This window comes from Chanos chanos, chromosome 1, assembly GCF_902362185.1.
Source record: "Chanos chanos chromosome 1, fChaCha1.1, whole genome shotgun sequence".
Classification (NCBI taxonomy): Eukaryota; Metazoa; Chordata; class Actinopteri; order Gonorynchiformes; family Chanidae; genus Chanos; species Chanos chanos.
This window is the reverse complement of record NC_044495.1, coordinates 44,614,756-44,631,060: the sequence shown is the minus strand read 5'-3', so window position 1 is coordinate 44,631,060 and position 16,305 is coordinate 44,614,756. Positions and strand designations below refer to the sequence as shown.

Here is a 16,305-nt window from a genome sequence, read left to right as displayed (position 1 = left end):
GAATGTGTGGCTAATGCGGTGAGTGTTTCTCATAATTTGAAGAACAAATCACCCACCATACTCATGCTCATGAAGTCATCACATTACATTGTAATGGGAGTGAATCAGTTAAGCCTACTACCTTCCAAAGACAGAGAAAAATAAAAGCAAAATATTTTTTTGGTTCAGTCTTACTGAATCCTCACACCCCATTCCTTCCTTCATTGAAACAGTCAAAGCAAAAGTTGTATAGGCATTTATCTTCTGTGATAATTCTTTGTTCTTTTGTTGTATTTCAGTTTTATTTCAAAATTATTTCTCAAGAGAAGCTTGTAATTTGTTCTGTCTAAATGACTTCTCCTAACCATTATGCCCCAGTTTGTTTTTAATTACATAAGATAGCATTCCATACAACGCCCCCTCCCCCCAGCTTTTCATGTTTTTAAACGAAAAGATGAATACACAGAAACTTTTAAACATTTATACAAACAAACAAAACAAAAGACTGGTGTCAATTTTCCCTGTTACAAAACAATTATGCACAGTATCTAGTATAATCAAGTCAGACAGATGACTTTATTTCTGACCCTAGTTTGTAGGTGACAGCAGTAAATAACACCCTAGACTACTAATGAATACTTTAAGTAAAAAAGTATGAACACAGAAATGATTTAAAAAAAAATTCAAACAAAGAGGAAAAAAGAAAAGCTGCAACATAAAACAAACAGCAAAATATAATAAAGATTTGATAATTTCAGCAATAACAGGGAAAAACTGAAGTTTAACTTAGAATTGTAGAAAAGAACTGCTGTGTGTGTGTATGCGTGTATATATATATATATATATATATATATATATATATATATATATATATATATATATATATATATATATTTTTTAAATATTTTTCTTAAATGACATGCAGGAACATCAGTACCAAATTACTGCTTCGTTAATGTTATGGTGCAGTTGTTTCTTTCAGGTGCCTGGAGAGCACTGATCCACTGCTGTAAATACCAGAGCTGCCTGGGAATGACATTTGGATCTGACATACAGAAAACACATCTGCAGAAAAGTCTCTGGTCAGTCAGATGCGACACTCTTGAAGGCGAGTGTGTATCCACTGCAATGACTCGTAAAGGCAAAGTGCTCACAGTGACCAAAGCTTCCCCTATGCAGTACTTCTCCTGTGTTTCAAATCAGTTCAGCTCTGGACTCAGCTATTGATGAGTGCACGGGGAAACTGTGAAAAGCAAGCGGTCAGTTACAAAATGATTTATGGAAACAGCAGTATTTGTACACAAACCCTCAATATATTTTGACATATTTTAAATGGCTTTCTTGGAAGTGCTACCACACTTTTCAGATTCTCTTTAAGACCCGTTTTTTGTATTTCTCAAACTCAGCCACCAACACATTTCAACTTTTTATGCTTTCCTTTAACTGTGTGGCTGGGCTTTATCAGCAGTGTTTTCTCTTCCTCTTTTTTACAGCCTTCGGTTTCAGGTGCAGGGATCACAGAAGCTTTACATGACCAGAGAGATGCAGAGCTGCTGATTTTAACACTTGGAGGTACCACACTCCCATAGTAGGACACTACGTACAAAATGGACTGACTGAACATTATATTATTCCAGACCAGTTCAAAAGGTGTCAATGTTCTGTGTGTCCCAATTAACTGAGTCAGTGCTGAATGTTTCAGAGCAGAAATTTTTAAAAAATCATACATGGTTAAGCATAAGTCTTTGTCTCTGTCTGGAAAAAAAATTGCATCATGTTCAGGTAAAAAACTTTGGTAGAGAAGAGGACACACGTTGAGGAAAATAAAGACAAATTAGAAAAGTAGAAAAACACAATTAGACTTACACGTAATTAGACTGTCTGTGATGTTACATGTATGGAGAATTTACTGAGAAAAATGGTCTTTCTTGCTCCCTATATATTTTCTTTCAGAAACTCTTCAATATTTTCTCTGCTTTAGCCTATTGCCATTCACCCTATAGTTCTGTGAATGCTGTGAAAGAACTGATCTGCCTCACCAGACACACAGTGGAGAACCTGTGAAATGCAATTCTCCGGGGGAAAAAAACCAGTTTAAACGGCTTGTCTTTTCCTGTTTGCTTTTCTACAAGGCCATGGTAAATCCATCTGTAGCGTGTAACTGTGTGCACAAATTAAATGATGACATGCAACTGTGGTGCCCAGACAGGCCTGTGAGTGAAAAGCGTTGTGTTTTTACAGAGTTCTATCATAAATACCAGCAAAAAAAAAAAAAAAAAAAGAACTAATATAAAAAACCCAGGCTTGAGCACTTATCATAGCTATTCCATGTCTTTCTCTCTTACACATGCATGCACAGACACACACACAGGCACACACACACAGACATATACTGCACATACACATTGCACGCACACATGCAGACACACAGGTGCATATACAGGCCCACACACACACACACGCATGCACACACACACACACAAACACGCACACACACACAGGCACGTATGCACAAACACACATATGCACATATGCCCGCCCGCACGCACACGCGCACACACACACACACACACACACACACACACACACACACACACATGCATTCAGAGAGAGAGGAAAGGTCTCTCCTGTTAGTGACCCACACAGAGGAAACGGGAACTCCTTCACTGGTTTACAGTTATATGCAGAGCCAGCAAAAATGTTCTGAGCTTAATACTTATGTTAGATAAAAAGATACCTGACCCTGGGTTTTTGTCCATTTAACTCATTATTTACAACCTGTTGCCTGGCTTCAGGTCAGTCTGCAGGGGCAGCATAAATATGTCTCCTGGGTTAAATCAGGCTGAGAGAGAAGCAGGAAAATCTCCCTGGGTTTATTGAAGTCCCCTGGGGCCAGTCAATACATTTCCCTGGGTTTGAGTCATTCTTGTTATGAAAACAATTAGTCAAGACCATCCCTGCACACACAGCCACACTCCTCATGGTGCTCCAGAGGAACGTCTGTGAGTGCTTTCTGCAGTCCATGGCTGCCCGGTCTGTGCCTTAGCATGAGCACCTAGAGGGAGAGAGAGAGAGTGAGAGACAGAGGGAGAGGGAGAGAGAGAGAGAGAGAGAGAGAGAGAGGGAGAGGGAGAGGGAGAGCGAGAGCGAAAGGGAAAAGGAGAGGTAGAGAAATGAAAACTGAGACATTGAACACATCCGTACAGAATATACAGTGCATAGATTATGTTTACTGTCTCCTCAGCTCTGTGTTATTGTCCACACACATCATAAGCCATTCTCAGCACATCATCTCTTTAGGCCAGACCACAGCCAGCAGAAAGCCTGAGAACTCAAATATCACAAATACAAACTGTTTATTATAATCCCTCCAGATAAACTGAACTGAATTGAAAGGAAACAGAGAAGCAGAGTGAACGCAGTGACTACCCTTCACCAATTTCCATAAGCTCAAAATACTGTTTCCTCTATCTGAGGCATCACAGTGGTTTGTGGGTGAGCTGTGGGCACAATGCTTTTGCTTTTCATTGCCTCGTACCTCGTGGTATTTTCTGCAGACTTTGGTTGGCACACATTGGCAGTCATAGCAGCGGTGGGCACAGCAGGCACAGTTCCCACCACAGCGTTTCACCAGCAGACAGCTGGGCCAAAAGATGGCATCTGTCCTCTGCAGCTCCTCCCGCAGAGACACAGAGAAATTCCTGGATGTGCAGCTGTAGAGACGTACCTCTTCACGCAGCAAGTTCAAATCCACCACTCCTACATGCATACACACACACTCACATTAACACACAGACACAGAAACACACACACAGACACATACACATATGCACACACACACGCATGCACACACGCATACACATGCGGCAGCAACAAATTTCGGCAGACAAATGGCTACAATGGAGTTTGGACAATGAAAAAGTATAAAAAAAAAGTGCAAGCAGTTACATGGAAGGATTGATACCACCAGTGGTACTGGATCATTGTACAAGTGGAATCAACAGATGTACTTTGAGATGCGGACTGAGATACCCAAGAGAATGATGAAATCATGCCATTGGGATGGGGGGTCTGAGAAGTTAACAATTTTTCTTACTTTTGTAGCACATTTATTAAGCAAAACATTGCATTACAAGTGCACCACAAAATGCACTGCGAACAAAGTATAAAAAAGCCTTGGTGTTAAGATCTTGGGCAGATTTCCCAGACATACATTAGGACTAGTGCTGACTAATTGGACTTTTGAATGTTTGGGAAATCTTTAATTGATGCTTCTCTGAGAAATCTGACTGTTTTGCTATTGATATAAACAGACAGTACCACCAAAAATATTGATTTGATTATTTTAAAACATGAATCATTCAAAACCTTTCATATCAGAATTGAAGTTGGAGCTTGTTTTACCTTTGCCTTTTTTGGTCTGGAAGAAGGATTTTCCCAGTGTGTGCCAGGTGGGTTTATACAGGTTCTCCATATCCAGCTGCCAGCGCTCTGGCTCCAGATACTTCATCAGCTCCTCCACTGTGCTGAACCCTGCCACTGCCTCATTCAGCTCCTCTATACTCTGTAGGGTGTGGGGCAACACCGGAGGGACCTCTGGCTCCGCAGACTTCGGAAGACATGCAGAAAACAAAGAAATATTATTTGGAATGAAAAAAGGAAGATAAGGGTCACCATGGATTCTCCACATGACAGGAGATCACTAAAACATGATACAAGTGTCAATGAATGGAGCATTTTAAATAGAGACCTAGAATCAATAAAAACAACAACAACAACAACAACAATAGCAGCAAACCACAAGGTTTGAAACACAGAATATAGATAAAATAATCCTTCTTGACTAAAATCATAGTGATTTACTGTGAAAAAAAATGTTCGGATGATAAAATGCCCCCGGCACAATATTTACTTTACTTCTCTGATCTATTACACACATTTATTCAGGTCAAGAGTACTCTACTCACTCTAATCTTTAAAAACCAATCTGTAGTCTATAAGAGCAGGGCTTGATCAACACTCCAGCAGTTTGTTTGATAGAGCTTAACATATTTGAAGACAGTGTTTAAAATAAAACATGAAAAGTGGAACTGATTAATCATAGAAAAGGACCATCATAGTTGGACAGTTCTACGGCACACATCCTAACTACTTATAGGCCCAAACAAAGTAACAGAAACTGTTCCCTCAGTTCACTGGTCACACTCTTACACCTGTGCTATCAGGCCCCTAATATACTGTACGATACTATAATTCTCATATATGGTACTATAACTGATACTAAACATATATGATCATACATATATGATACTATATATGATACTAAAATATTTTCAACTTGTTTCTGGCCTCTGGGCCTGCCTGTGTGAACCACCAACATACCTACTAAGGCCAGCAGCTCACATCTACACCCATGATCTCCCATCAACATGCCTACTAAGGCCAGTAGCTCACACCCATGATCTCCCATCAACATGCCGACTCAGGCCAGCAGCTCACATCAACACCCATAATCTCCCATCAACATGTGGGATAGCTAGTAGGAACATAAAAATGTACATGGAAATTGTTTGATGTATAGTTATTAAGGGTAAAAAGTGCCAATGTCCTTCTGTTTTTCCTTTTCTACTGATAATCAATAGGCATGCAGTACAAACTGTTAATGGTTCAGTCATACTGAAGACATGTTTGTTTTCCATCCTACAAAGTTTGGTGAGGCAAGGTGAGACTTTTCATGTTCTCTCACAAAAATGAAAGGCTGTGTAAGGAGCTGAAGTAAAGCAGTGAGAGCTCCCAAGTCTCCTCTGCTTCAGAGCGGCGGGCACCACAGAAACACATTAGTGCAAACTAACAGCGTGTGGTTATGTAAGCACATCTAAATGAGCAGTGGGTTCAGAGCTCTCTGATCAGAGATTGAACCCGTGACTTGGCTCATGTAAAACCTTCTCATTAGGAGACCTACCCCTTGACATCTCCATAATGTCACAGACACTAGATGAAGAAAATCTCTGCAAAAGTCCCTCGCTAGATGTATAGCGACAGGCTGGAGTCCTGTGAGTAAATGAGGTTCTGGATTTTTATGTTTGTGTTGTTTGTGTTTTTGATTCATGCACTAGCCTCACAGCGTTGTCTGCATGGCGCTGCCCTTCATCACATTGTCATTGGTTTTCATCTTATTCTCCACTACTGTCAACTGCTTTTTGTGCCCTGTGTGTGTGTGTGTGTATATTCATTTGTGATGCTGCAAGCAGACTGATCTATAAACAATTTTGTTCATTTAACTAGACACTCCACATTCAGCCCCTGCTCCTGGTTTAGAGTTTTCTGGTGTGGAATGGAAACAATGAACAGCTTGTGAACATTCGCTCTGTCAGTTCGTGGTTTTGTGAGGTGTTCCTTTGTGAAACTGGAGCCAAGTGCTCCAGTCGAGGCAGATGAAACGCAACTGGTGAGTCCACTTGGGTCTAGAGATGACAGAACTTTTCTGAAGGGCTTTCATACATAAAAGAGGGGGGGGGGGATCACAGAGGATTTTTGACAGGGGTAAACTCAACAAAATTGCATGTTGAGATCCTCTCTGCTGTGATGAATGATGACAGCTTCATGCTGTCTTCAAAGGCTGGCCTAGGGAGTTTGAGTAGTAGGCCACAATAGTTTTATAAGGGATTTAAAGTGGGGAACCCTAAGAGTGTTTTACTGCAACAGATAGTGCTTTCAAGGGTGTGTTTATAGGACTAGTCATGACATGTGATGCAGTAGTGAAGTCTGCTTGGTCTGCTACTGCAGAGTTACACCAAATCTATGAACTAAATTATGATGAGATGGTTTAGAGTGTTGAACATACAAATATAAAGCACCAAAGAGAAATGGGTTTGTGTACATCAGTTATACTGTTTTAAAAACAGCAATAAATAGACAATGGACTTTCTGACATGATACTGCTCTAATGCACTGTAAGGTCACCTTAAGAATTATCACAGCTTTGAATTTACAGCAAAAGGCACAAAGCTGTAAGATTTCTTAACAATGTAAAAACAGTCAGCAAACTCAGAGCCAAAAAACACAACCTATATATCTGACCAACAACTAAAACAGTAAAACTTGAAACCAGAACATCTAGGCCTAGTGCTTTTAAGAACATCCAAATTTTTTATGCAAGTGTAATTTTCATAGTCAACAAAACATTATATTTACTTAGTCTACACTCAGTGGCCCCTTAACTATGCACAACTATCTAGTATCAGGTAAGATCCCCTTTTGCCTCTAGGGCAGATTAAATCCTTTACACCATGGATTCAACAAGGTGGTGGAAAAATTCCTCACAGATTCAGATCTATGTGTAACAGACAGGACTACATCTGCCTAATAGGGGTAACAAATACCTAAACTCTCTAGATGGATGGAGTGCAAAAGGATCTGTTTCCCAGCCCCCCCACACCAATTCGCCTCGTGCTCTGCCCTGCCAAATGGGATGGGTGGAATAGCTGGGGCTCCAGGATTTGACTGAGTCACGGTGTTAACCTGAAGTGTGTAGTCTGGGTCAAGTGCAAAAGGTGGTGTGTGTGTGTATGTAACTCACCCAGTACTCCCCTTGCTAAAACACCTTGCAGTCAGAGGGAGACGCCCCTACTCCAGAGAGGTTGGTCTGTCTCTCTTACTATTAAAATAGCAAACTCACTCTTCTATTGTAATACAGTATTCAATTTATTTACACCAATAGTTATAATTCCCCGATTTTCAACCATAAACGTAAGTTTCTATGTGGCCTCAACACCAGGTTGTTGAAAACGTACCAAAAAGAATATTTAAAAAAAAAAAAAATAAAGGTCCAGTTTCAACTTAACTCAAGATCACAAATCACAACTTCATTCATGAAAATAAGCAAACACACGCACAAAGAAAAACCCTGGAATGTTCAATTGGTTGAAAATAGAACAACAACAACAAAAAGTTCATTACACACCCAAATACTTGTACGTCAGAAATGTCTGCATGTTTGTTTCGTCTCCCAAGTGAACATTTCCCCTTTAAACTTCAACTTATCTCGGACATCAATAACCCTGTTTCCCAGTATGCAAACGATTGTTAAACAAACAATTCAAAGCTAGCCCTGCTATTCCAGTGCACGTTCGTCAACCCTCCATACAGATTGAAAGGTTGTGTACAATAACTCGGATCAACCTTCAAACCTCAATACTGTGTGAGTCGGGACGTCACGCTCCATGTGGCAAACAAAAAACAGCAGTCCTTTAAAACAACGAGTTGTCCAAACTGCGTTATGACTATTAAACGTACGCCATTCCTTCTCCAAGAGTTTGCTTAACATTCAATCAAATGACTGTCGGTCTCAGTCTAAATGTCACCTGAGCTTTCCTCGTAAGTCGCAGAGGCCGCCAAGGCGTCTTTGATTGGCAGGGAGGTGCTGACTTGGGTCCCGAAGTAGCAGCGGAAACCTAATATAGAGTAGCGCCCAAACGTGGCCGATCCCGTCTCCACTCTCTGCTCGAAACGCACCGTCTGTATCTCCCGTTCATCTATCCACTAAGTTATTTCGACTCCAGCGCGCTTACTCAAAAACTTAAGAAACGACACTGTTCTCTCAACTCTCTTAAGCCAAAACGCTGAACCATTCACACAAACTGAGGCCGTGTCCGAAATGGCATACTACATACTACTTGCATACTGATCTTGACGTTAAAGTAGTAAGTAGTATGCAGTTCGTGAAACATAAAAATTTTGCAGTACAGGACAGTTACCCGGATGATGTACTACTCTGGCGAAAATTTGCAGTATACAACCGGAGCTCACTTCGTCGGGTGAGCTGCATCCCATGAAGCAACGCGGTGATTTCCAACTGTCAAAAAATTTAAAAAACATGGCGGACAACAACAGAAGCGGCTTCAACTTCAACTCCAGCTGCCGTTCCGAATATAAATGTATCAGTAGGATATTTTGGCGTAATAAGTCTTCATACGCTTTCTTATAGGGCTACTTTTGATAGATATTGGTGGTAGTCGTGTGTTGTTCGATTTTAACAGAGCAGATAGCCCAACCGATAGCAAACGTGCAGTACACTACAGGAAAGTTTTCATAACTGCGTACCATACTGTATACTAGTGTGTGGAGTAGTGTGCAGTACACAGTATATACTGGGCTAGTATGCAGTATGCAGTACACTAGTATGCCATTTCGGACACAGCCTGAGTCTTCACTTCTTCGTCATTTTCTCTTCTCTCTCACAATCATCCAATCACCTGCCCTCCTTCCGTCTTGTTGTACAGTGATTGGCTATTAATAAATGACTTCCCTTTTGTCTAATCCATCACATATGCTGACTTGACAGCATCATACAGTTCCTGCAGATTTTCCAGCCACATGCTTTGTGACATGGTGCATTATCCTGCTGGATTTATCCATCTGGAAAAGGGTAGAATGTGGCCATTAGGGATGCACACGTTCAGCAACAATGTTTAGGCTCATTGTGCCATATAGTTGGTGCCAAAGTGTTGTTAAAGCACTTAATGTGTGTCAATAAAACATTTCACAGACAATTACACCCACATGCCGCTGTCCTTCTAAAGACCGGCCTGTTTCATAGAGTGAGCACCTGTGACTTTTAGATGTGGCAGACCTAAGCCAGACATGGAGCCTAAGTCTGTGTCCTTTACTGTGTTTTAGTGTAACCTCCTGCCCAAATAATCTCCAAATAATCCCGTTAAGGTGAGGCAGGGTTTTGAGCCAGTCTACATCACAGCCAAATACAATAAATAATTATGGCAATTTAACATACCTTTTGTTAATGTACATTAAATTATCATGCAAGGCAGAGGAAATATGCCATAGTTTGAAACCAGTGTTTGGATTGTGTTGCTGTAGCTCTGGTTATGACAATATTATGACAATGTGGGTTTGCTTAGTATTGCTATGAACACCTGTAGTTGAAATTTAGGTAAATGCTTTGTTTCTATTGAACTTTTTCTGTGCTCCTGTGTCCATTTTTTATCCAGTAACAAGTGTCTGTGTCAAAACATAACACAGTTTTGCTATCTATGTAAAAAGCACAGATTTCCATATGAAGCAATGCTTCAATTTTACATTTTCTTCTCTTCCACTCCCATAGGATTTGAGTGATCCCACCAGGAGTGAGGTGGTTGCCTCCATTTTGAGTTGGAAAAAGTTTGCTTTTCTGATTTCATAGAGTTGAATTTGACATATTTCTGTCATACAAATATTTTGATGTACAAGACACCTTACTGATGCATTTGATGCAAGATTTCTGTAGACAACAATGAAAAGAATGTGTCACAAGCCAACACTCCCCTTCCCCAGAATTCTAATGGACTTTTATTTTGATAGTAGTTTTGTGTATGTGTGTGTTACTTCCTGGTTTGTTTTATTGTCTCTTGCCCACCTGTTTCTGGTTAGCTCATTTAGTTCTGTGTATTTAAGTCTCTGTTTTCTCCTTGGTGTTTGCGAAATCTTGTGTTCTCTTCTGGAAGCATTACTGAGCCGTGTTATACTTTTGACTATCCTGTTTTTTTGATTCTCTTTCCTGCTTGTTTGGACATCGTCTCTTGGATTCCCTTTGATATTGTCTTTGCCTCTGATTGACCTGGTTTTCAGAAATGTTAATGTTTTTGGATCATCCTATTAAACTCTGCAACTAGATCGCATCATGATTGGCGATTTGTGACAGAATGGAAGCATGTCAACACAGAACATGTCAACACTCTGAGCTCTCTGAAGGAGTTTCTGGGACTGGGCTCTAAGGTTGATCTTCTTTAAGGAACATCTTCCATTTCCCAGACTTTAGTTGGAGAAGGGAGGTGCAGTGCCTGTGGTCCATGCCAAACTATGCTTATACATAACTATAAACTATATATATACATAATTCATGAACAAGAATGGCTCTATTTATTTTTTTCAAGTGAATTTTATTTTAAAAGGCTTAATGTCAGGTGTAAGCCTAATTTATTTTTCAAAATGCCTGTTCTTATGTCTGAAAGTATTGGTCCAAAATTCTAGTTGTAATCACCTTAACGTAATTACTTAATTATTTAATCATTCACAGACCCATTTCAGTTACTTATGTTTAAGTGTTTCAGTTTCTCAAGTTTTAAGTGCTATTTTCACTTCACTTTACTCACTTTGTTTTCTTGAGAGTCTTTTTTTTAGTCCTCAAAAAGATTACAGTATGTAGCAATAGTGCATTCAGCCTTGAAATATTTGTTGTATCACTCTTAAGGTAAATGAGTTTCAATTTAGTCAGATGAATTATTGCATTTTATTTGTTATTTAATTATTGCCCCATGCAGAATTTTTTCTTGCTATCTTTTAAGTCTTGTATGCTTGTGACACCCCAGAACTTTGTGCCTACCCCTCTTAAGCCACTTGAAACTTTGTATCCTGTATCCCAGCCACACCTCTGATTCTCTACCCTCTGCACAGTGGCAGTTAAACCACCTCTTTTCATTTTCCAAAACCTCCTCCACTGAATTCCAGTTGAACCCCAGGCCTTGCTCTTCACTCTCTCTCTTGGTGAAAGTCATGCTGTATGGGTGATGGCTTCTTGTTTAAGTCATGGCCCTCCTTGAACTCCAAAACCAGAGGTTAACCACAGAGAAATGCGGCCAGACTCTTACTGCACACATCTCCAGAATATTCCCATCACAATGAACTGGACAACAACCTAATGTTTACAAAAGCAGAGTTTTCAGGAAATACTGCACTATCCACTCCACACCACAGTACAATAGTTATAGCAGATAATGTTATAATGTTACTGTTATCATGTTAATGTTGTAATGATAATGCTATAATGTTATTGTTATCATGTTAATGCTATAATATTGCCGTTATAATGTTAATGTTATATTGTTAATGCTATAATGTTACTGTTATAATTTTAATGTTATAATGATAACGTTATGACACGAATGTTATAATGTTGTCACAACTGGACATCACAATTTGCACCAGTCAGTTCTTCAAAAGGTAGGACCTGCTAGTTCTGAAGCATTTAAACCACTTTCTTTCTTTCTTTGAATAGGCTGATCTCTCTGCCTGCTCTTGACTGGGTGTAAAAGCAGACAGCCATCAGTCAGCCCTTCCTTCTCTAATTTCATCTCTCTGCCAGAGAAATAAGCAAAATGCCTGGTTCTCCCCTTTCCCTCCATAAACACACACTGCACACACATTAAATAAATAGAACACACACACACACACGTGTGTGTGATTGAAAGAAAAACACAAGTACGGTTATTATTTATTACATTCATGACTGAACACAGCTCTGACTGACTGAACACAGCTTTAACTGACTGAATACAGCTCTGTCACTGAATGAACACAGCTTTGACTGACTGAATACAGCTCTGTCTGACTGGACACAGCTTTGACTGACTGAAGAGAGCCCTATCTGACTGACCTTTAGTAATCTCAGTGAGTCAAGGTTCCCCATGCAGCTGAGCTGTTAATCAGGCATTGTTGGCTTGCCTTTCTGTGCTCTGAGGAACCTGGCAGGCAGGAGCATTATTTAATGTAGCTGAAGGCTGTTAGGGATTGATGAGGGGGAAATAAGTGTTTGCCCACAGAAAGGGCTTATCCCACAACTGGGTGACAGGCTCAAGCACAACCTTCCACAGTAATTACTTTATTTTTCATTTCAATGCATTATGTTGGTAAGAAAAAAAAAGGTGCAGGGTATGCTCTTTCTCTCTCTCTACCTGTGTGTGTGTGCGTGTGTGCATGTGTGCGTGTGTGTTCGAATAGAACGATGAGAAAAGAAGACGGCATTGAATGATGGGATAGTTAAAGTGGACATAAAGAGACAGAGAGAACAACTAAGTGAGGCTAAAGACATAAGGAGAGGAGTCTTTAATACAACTTTACTCTGATAAGGCAAGAGAAACAGCAAGGCAGAGATATGGTGGGTAGGTATGGGTGTTTGCATGTAGTGCATATGTGTGCAGATGTATGTGTTTACACTGGGTGAGTACATGACATATTGTGACAAAATCAGAAACACAAATTTAGTACTAATGAAGTTCACCAAGTCTTATTTGTTCGGAGCCTTTCACATGTCATTGCGTCGCATTGCATTGCCTCAAACACACAGCAATTAATGTTCAAGACTTATAATACTGACACCACTGAGACATACCCATGTGCACTAGTCAACTTCCAAACGGTATCACACTTTTAAGTCATTCCCTGAGTAGATAAACTACAGATTACAAGCACACACATGAAACACATAACAGAACAGTAATCTTCTTAAGCAAGAAGAACTCTTTAACAAACATTACTGCACAACAAAATTCCACTCCCAGCATGCGCTGCACAAACCAGGAAGTAACAGCAACAGCACTCTGTTACAGTATGTTCAATCATCGTTATCAAGCAAGTACATTTAAATTTAGTCTAACCAGTTCATCAGTTGGCAATGTGAATTAATCGTCTAGTCTCTGTCTCAGACAGCCTGTCACCACAACTATTGATGCATATTTCATGTTTAGTTTGGATTTCAGAGTGCGCAACACAGAGCCTGTGGCAATGACGTCACATTGCGGGCGTATGTGTGTAACACAAAATGCAGAGGTTGACCTATGTTCTGAAGTTCACTGAACAAATTAATATGAGTTTAAGTCTTTTTTCAAGTTGGAGTTGTTGTCACTCATCTTATTTTGTTGAAATGTGCAATGTGTTCACTCAGCTTGATTGCGCGAGTCCACCTGACTAAAACCCCAAATCCTTTTTTACAGTGCAGTCACAACCTTTGTTTGTAATGTAAACAAAAATGTTATATGTAAGGTGATAAAGTAAGGAAGAGATTTAATTTAACCACAAACAGTGTTGAGGTGCAGATACACACTGTTGGTTATTACTGTGCTCCAGGGGTGGAAAGAGTAAAAGTAGAAGTACTCTTGCTAAAAAAAAAAAAAAGTATTCTAGAGTTAAACTGACAACCGTTTTTGTAAATTGTAAATGAGTGACTATTTAACTGTTACTCAAGTATTTTTCAAGAGGGATGCTTAGAGTACTTAAAGTCCTCTTTTTAACAAGAGTACTTCTCCTTTTTCTTTTTCCACTCCTGCTGTGCTCAGTAGATTACCCATTATTATATATCATCAGGAAGTTTGATTAAAATGAAGGTGAAAATCCAAAATCTGATCTTTTATATGGTCTTACCTGCAGGAACAGAGAATAGTGTATGCAGAATCCTGGGTTAGAGGGGAAGTACTCGTCGGACGTGAAGCGAATCCGGATCTGATTTCCTTTGGAGAGCTGGGGTCCAGGCACGGCCTGTGATCCACACCAGCGACCCAACACCATTCCACCAATGGGCTCCTCTATCTCCACATAGTCATATCTGGTAACAACAGGCCAAGAGAAGAGGGTACAATAAGACAGTTAGGGCTTGATTAGACAGCGGAACTTTGCATTCCTGCTGCTAAAGCACATTATCTGGGTGGGTTGGCAGCATTTAATATGGGGAACATAGTGATCAGTGTGATGGCATATTTGGATGTTCTGTTCAGATTCAGATTCAGATTCAGACAACTTTATTGGTTCCAAGAGGGGCAATTCATTTGCAGCTTACCCAATCTATAGTATACCATACTGTACCATATCATACCATATCATACCATACCATACACACAACTTCAATACTCACAGACAGGCAGTTATATATCAGAGGCAAGAGATCAACATACATGGGTCATTACAGGGAACAATGAGCAGCAGCGGATAAAATAAAATATGTTATAATTCATATAATAAATAATATAAATAAATAAATGACAGGTAGATAGGATGTCACCTTCATTTAAAATGACTATTGTCGGCATTCAGTAGCCTAATAGCAGAGGGAATAAAAGACTTGGAGCAGCGGTTTGTTCTCCTTAGGGGTACATTATAACACCGGCCTGAGGGCATTACAGTGAATTCACTGGACAGAACATGGTCAGACTGGCTGATAATTCTTTTTGCTTTCTAAGCTGAGAGTCGAATACTGTTCCTAGATACTTGTATGTGTCGACAGTTTGGACATCCTCGCCGTGTATAACACTATCCTTTGGTTTGTCAGTGTTCTGCTGGAAATCAATTATTACTTCCTTAGTTTTTGATATATTAAGATCAAGGAGGTTATGATCACACCATTTAACTAAGGCAGGTAGGGCACAACCGTCATCTGACTCTGATCTGGCCCTGAAGAAGTGTTGTCGGTGAATTTCACAAGACAGCTGCCCTCTTAGGAAGTCCTGCAGCTGTCTGTATACATAATAAAAAGTAAGGGGGACACGACACAACCCTGGGGTGAGCATGTATTTGAGACTTTGGTGCTGGACATACGTCCATTCACCAGAACTTGCTGTGTTCTGACTGTTAAAAAAAATCTAAAAATGAGAAGCAAGTCTTTCAATCAAAATATGGGGCTGCATCTTGTTAAAGGCTGAAGAAAAATCAGCAAATATAAGTCTCACTTGAGATTTGGGTGTCTCAAGGTGCTTATGCACTCTATCGAGGATGAAGAGTTTTGCATGCTCCACACCTTTACCAGCTTGGTGAGCAAACTGTAAGGGGTCTAGTTTGCCATTAATGTGGGAAACAACAATATCTTTTAAAATCTCAAATTTTTTTATGACAAGGGATGTTAGGGCAACAGGTCTAAATTCACTTAGTTCCTCAGCATTTTTTGATTTGGATATGGGTATTAGACTGGATGCTTTCCAGATTGTAGGTATCTGGCCAAGTTCAGCACACAACTGGAAGAGTTTAGTGAAGACCTCACTAGGCTGGTCAGCACAATAGCGCAAAGTGCGCCAACTGATGGCATCAGGACCATAAGTTTGTGACACGTTCCTGAGTGATCACAATATCATTCTGAGGTACAAGAGACCACTTAAGCACAGAAACATTTTCAGAGAACTCTTTCAAAGCGAGAGAAAAAAGTATTAAAAATGTTCGGCAAATCAGAATCATGAACCCCATTTACACTGATGGCTTGTTTTGTCTCTTTTACACATTGGTTCATGGAGGCCATTGTTTTAATCCCTTGCCAGGCTGCTCTAAGGTTGCCACTGCTGTATTGCATTTCTGTCTTTTCCCTATACTTCATTTTAGCCTTCCTTCTTTCATTTCACACTTCTCTGGAGCAACCGTTTTCTCCGGAGGATCACCAGTAAAATATGTCTGTTTCTTTTTATTAATAACTGATTTCAACTCTTTTGTTACCCAGGGTTTTGTTATTTAGATAAATAACAACCTTTTTAGTTGGGATGACTGAGTCAATGCAGACTGTAACATATGTCAAAACCATGT

General features: G+C 39.9%; 1 protein-coding gene across 1 annotated transcript in view; it reads right to left on the bottom strand.

Moving 5' to 3' along the window:
* Positions 1-2,920: 2,920 nt before the first annotated feature.
* pdgfc (platelet derived growth factor c) overlaps positions 2,921-16,305 on the bottom strand; it is a 79,982-nt gene continuing 66,597 nt past the window's right edge. The window contains exons 3-7 of the mRNA XM_030787984.1: positions 14,170-14,350; positions 8,476-8,481; positions 4,384-4,588; positions 3,518-3,738; positions 2,921-3,034 (exon numbers count right to left, since the gene is read on the bottom strand). Coding sequence (XP_030643844.1) covers positions 2,921-3,034; positions 3,518-3,738; positions 4,384-4,588; positions 8,476-8,481; positions 14,170-14,350 — 727 coding nt within the window. The remainder of the gene's footprint in view (positions 3,035-3,517; positions 3,739-4,383; positions 4,589-8,475; positions 8,482-14,169; positions 14,351-16,305) is intronic.